We start from the raw sequence: 5,185 nt of genomic DNA, 5'->3' as shown, positions 1-5,185 counted from the left end.
TGGTGTTTCTTCTTCGGACTGGGTGATTCTAATCCAGCCTCCTCTACTGTAGACAGAGTCACCGATCTCTGACTGCACTTCAGAGATGTGGCAGGCAGCCCCACCAGTGAGTCTATTTGCTGATTTCTCCATAAGAAAGAAGCAGAAGTGGTGTGATCTTTGTATCTAGGGAAGTTCAAGAACCTCTGCTCATTAACAAGCCTGCTTCACGATGAGCTGTGTTCACAGGAGAAAGACTGTCCTTGAACACAACAGCAAGCAGGGGCCTGGGGTTCAGGCACTGCTGCTTAGAGTGCTGTGTAGAGGACTCCGCAGCTACCCAAGGATGTCAACTCTCCAATACCAGTAGTATTCGCTGTGGCTACCAAAAGGGGGTAGTGGCCATATGCTCTCCATGTCTCTCTCATCCTGAACCCCAATCTCAACACTGTCCTGAAACAACATAAGAAGCTGCCAGCAAGATGATACCCCAGACACTGCCACCAAGTCTTCTGTGGTCCCCTCACTAATACTTTCCAGTTGCTGAATAAAGCTTTAAAAAGGGCACGGGCACATTCAGATACACCAGATCCTCCTCCTTCCAGGCTCAGCAAACCATAGGATTGGTAGAATTTAAAGCATAATTACCTAAGAAAAATGCTATAGTCTCAGAAAAGGATGACAGGAACATACTAGGAGCCACTTCTCCTAGGACTCTGCCCAGCTGCTGATCCAGGGTTTCCCCTTGAAGACGTTCATCTCTCTTTTAAAAAAAGAAAAACACACAATGTTAAAATTTCTCAATAACAATTCCACCTCTTTGCTGCCCTATGTTAACTCAAGAGCAAAGAAAAATAATGAGTGCATGATCAGCTGTACCTGTACCTTCCGGCATGTAAGGGAGATCCATAAGATCTGACATTAATTTGTTCCAAGTGTTTCTGAACCACTGAACTAGATACCAGGTGAGAAAATCCAGCCAAGTCTGGGTCATTTTATTAAGAAGATACATGGAACAGGCTGCAGGTGGCTGGACCATTAAATGACACTTGCACCTGCCACAGAGCCTCACTCAGGTAGGGTCCATAGACAACTGAGAGCACTTTCTACCATGGCGGGTTGTGTGTTGACCCTCAGCCTTTTTAGTATCACTTTTGTTTATTTTTTAAGATAGAGTCTCTGTTGCTCTGGGTAGAGTGCTGTGACATCGTAGTTCACAGCAACCTCCAACTCTTGGGTTTAAGTGATCCTCCTGCCTCAGCCTCACAAGTAGCTGGGACTACAGGTGTCTACCACAACACTTGGCTAGCTTTTCTATTTTTAGTACAGATAGGGGGTCTCACTCTTGCTTAGGTTGGTCTCAAACTTGTGGGCTCAAGCAATTCACCTGCCTCAGCCTCCCAAAGTGCTGAGATCACAGGCATGAGCCACCACACCTGGCCTTTAGTGGCACTTTTGAACAAATCTACCATTTTTCTAGACTCTGCTGAAAATCATTTTTAATAGCAGTCATACTGTTAAATATTTTCCAAAAGTGTGTTTGTCTTATTGCACACACATGAAACAAGATACTATTTAAAACAAAATTATCTATTCCACCAACCAAAGAGAAGAGGTGAAATTTTTGGTCTCTAAATGTCCATAACAAGTTGGGAAGCCCAATGAGCCATAAGGGGAAAGGAAATGAAGCCCCTCAGTGGCCTTGCTCACAAATGCGGCACTGAAGAGCCATTCATGGACCCTGGTACTTCGATAGATGCCAGGCCCCACAAGACTACAAAAATGTACCTGATAGGTCTGCACCAGAATGAAGATGTTGTCCACCCCAACAGCCAGCACCAGGAACGGGATGACTTCAATCACAATGAGGGTCAGGGGGATCCCAATATAGCTGAAGATGCCTAACGAGCATGTCACCGAGCTCAACACGATCAGGATCCCTGCAATGCCTAGGGAGACCTTCGAATCCACCTGAGGGATGTGCAAAGACACAAGTCACTGGTTAGCGGGTTTGCTGTGCTATTTCTTCTTTACATGGGTGGTTCTAATCTAGAGTGAAAAGTACAATTTTCAGTTTGAGAGAGGCTCTGAAAAAATTTCTAGGGCCTCCCTACAAATATATTTTTGTTGGAGTTTGGCCGGCTGGGTTTGAACCTGCAACCCTTGGTATATAGGGCTGGTGCCCTACTCACTGAGCTACAGGCACTGCCCTCCTAGGAATATATTTTATGAGCTGGCATTGTTAGGTGATGGAATGGACAAATTAGAAAAAACTGGATTATATGAAACATACTTTAAGATAAACCAAAAAATTGAAACTGAAAACAACAGATACCAGAAACAGTAATGTCACATACAACTAAAATGAAGGGGAATTTAAGGCAGTTTTGAAAATAGTGAATATAGAATATTTTGAAAATAGTGAATCAAAAGTAAATACAGGCAAAAATATGACAGTATACTGTGCACTGCCATTTCACACACACACATACACACACACACACAGAGCCTGCTTACCAGAAGCCTGTGACAGCTTTTGATATGCCCCAAGGCAAGGGAAATATATACAAACATTACAGCATAACTAATTACAATGGTGAAGAGATCACTGTTGCTTTCACGATTTATTTCATCTTCAATACTTCGTTCAGCAGAGAAAGAAATGGTCAAATTTGGATTCTTGTAGTTTTTTACAAAATCAATAAACCTGAAAAGTAAGCAAAATTTTATATTTTTAGTTAAAACTTAGTGACAGCTAGGTAAGAGACTTATTTGCAACCTTTAGGACATAAAGGTCTTGTTGTTTCCTCAACCCTCCATTAGATCCTTCTGTACTGGAGACTAGAAGGTGAGACACTTTCCAATTATAGCCCAAGTTCTATCTAGACGTGCTGTATTTTCTACCATTTAAAATAAGTTTAGAACAAATTTACAATTGGTTCATGTTTTCCCTATTCATTTTTTACTAAAATAATTTTTTTTGAGACAGAGTCTTGCTCAGTCACACTGGGTAAAGTGCTGTGGTATCATAGCTCACAGCAACCACAAACTTTTGGGTTCAAAGGATCCTCCTACCTCAGCCTCACAAGTAGCTGGGACTACATAAGTGGGTTCCACAACACCAGGCCATTTTTTAAGAGGCAAGTCTCACTCTTGCTCAGGCTGGTCTCAAACTCCTGAGCTCAAGTAATCTACCTGCCTCGGCCTCCCAGAAAACTAGGATTACAGGTATGAGCCACCACACCCAGCCACTAAAAATATTTCTAAATGAGGTGTATTATATAAAGATACACACTCATGGAACAAAATTTAAAAAGCTGACCTATAGATTCAACACAACACTTTTCAGAATCCCAGCTGGTTTCTCAGTAGAAACTGATAAACTAATTCTAAAATTCACATGGAACTGCAAGGGGTCCAGAAGAGCCTAAGTTTCTTTTTCAAGATAACAAAATAGGAGAACTCACACTTCCTAAATTCAAAACGAATTACAAAACAAGAGTAATCAAGACTGACACACTCTTGTGGTACTGGCACAAAGACATACAGGGATCGGTTCGGCGCCTGTGGCTCAAGTGGCTAAGGTGACAGCCACATACACCTAAGGTGGTGGGTTTGAATCCAGCCCAGCCCGCCAAAACAACAATGATGGCTGCAACCAAAAAAAATAGCCAGGCACCTGTGGTCCCAGCTACTTGGGAGGCTGAGGCAGGAGACTTGCTTGAGCCCAGGAGTTGGAGGTTGCTGTGAGCTATGATGCCATGGCACTCTACCCAGGGGGATAGCTTGAGGCTCTGTCTCAAAAAAAAAAAAAGACATATAGAGATCAAGGGAACAGAACGGAGTCTAGAAACACACCATGTGTCTGTGGTCAACTAATATTCAATGAGGATGACAAGATCCTTAATAATCTCTTTGACAAATGATCTGGGACAAATGGAGAGTTACATGCGAAAGAAATGAAGCTGGACCCTTACCTCATACCACACAAAAATTAACTCAAGGGGATCAAAGACCTAAACATAAGAGCTAAAACTCTCAGAAGAAATCTCAGGCCCAAATTTCCACATCCTTGGATTAGGGAATGGTTTCTTAGATATGACACCAAAAGTATGAGCAACAAAATAAAAGAAAAGGTAAAATAAGGTAAGTGACTTGTGTCTAGAATATATAAAACATAAATAACCCAGTTAAAAATTGTGCATAGGCTATAATTACATACTTCTCCAAGGAAGACACACTAATGGACAAAAAGTATATGAAAATGCTCAAAAATGTCATCAGGAAAATGCAAATCAAAACTACAAGGAGATCCTACTTCCTACCCATGAGGATGGCTAGAATCATGAAGGCAGATAACAATGTTGTCAAGGATGTGGAGAAACTGAAACCTTCACACGTTGTTGTTGGTGGTTATGGAAAGTGCTATCATCCTTTATTTTTACACCTTTACTTTTTTCAACCATAAGCTATGGCCACTTTGGAAAGTAGTCTGGCCATTCTTCAGTGAAAGGCAGCATCACTGTAAGACTTAGCAATTCTACTCCTAGCTAGAACCCATGAGAAACGAAAATTTATATCCACACAAAAACTCATGTACAAATGTTTATAGCAGCATTACTCATAAGAGCCAAAAGATGAAAATGACTCAAATGTGCATCACCTAATGAATGGATAAACAAAATAGGACATATGCAGTCAATGGAGTATTGGACTATAAAAGGGAAGTACTGACCCGCCACCATACTGAGGAGCCTTGGTAAGGCTAAGTGAAAGAAGCAAAACGCCCCATGATCCCATGCAATAAAAGGTTGTATGTGATCCGTGCATATAAAAGGCCACATGTGATCCTGTGCATATAAAGACCACATGTGATCTGTGCATATAAAAGGCCACATGTGATCCTGTGCATATAAAGACCACATGTGATCCGTGCATATAAAGGCCACATGTGATCCTGTGCATATAAAGACCATGTGATCCATACATATAAAAGGCCACATGTGATCCCGTGCATATAAAGGCCACATGTGATCCCGTGCATATAAAGGCCACATGTGATCCCGTACAGATAAAGACCACATGTGATGCCGTGCATATAAAGGCCCATGTAATCCATGCATATGAAAGGCCGCATGTGATCCTGTGCATATAAAGACCATGTGATCCCATGCATATAAAAGGCCACATGTAATCCTGTGCATAT

The 5,185-nt window shown here is 41.7% G+C and overlaps 1 protein-coding gene across 1 annotated transcript in view; it reads right to left on the bottom strand.

Annotated features, from left to right (window-relative positions):
* Window positions 1–5,185, bottom strand: part of NPC1 (NPC intracellular cholesterol transporter 1) — a 51,594-nt gene that overhangs the window by 11,158 nt on the left and 35,251 nt on the right. Inside the window, exons 12-14 of the mRNA XM_012802017.2 lie at window positions 2,497–2,686; window positions 1,768–1,950; window positions 596–742 (exon numbers count right to left, since the gene is read on the bottom strand). Of these exons, the coding sequence (XP_012657471.1) occupies window positions 596–742; window positions 1,768–1,950; window positions 2,497–2,686 (520 nt within the window). The remainder of the gene's footprint in view (window positions 1–595; window positions 743–1,767; window positions 1,951–2,496; window positions 2,687–5,185) is intronic.

This window comes from Otolemur garnettii, unplaced genomic scaffold, assembly GCF_000181295.1.
Source record: "Otolemur garnettii isolate 467f Iridium unplaced genomic scaffold, OtoGar3 scaffold00012, whole genome shotgun sequence".
In the NCBI taxonomy this organism is placed as follows: domain Eukaryota; kingdom Metazoa; phylum Chordata; class Mammalia; order Primates; family Galagidae; genus Otolemur; species Otolemur garnettii.
Note: the sequence above shows the minus strand (reverse complement) of the source record. Positions and strands in the feature narration are given on the sequence as shown.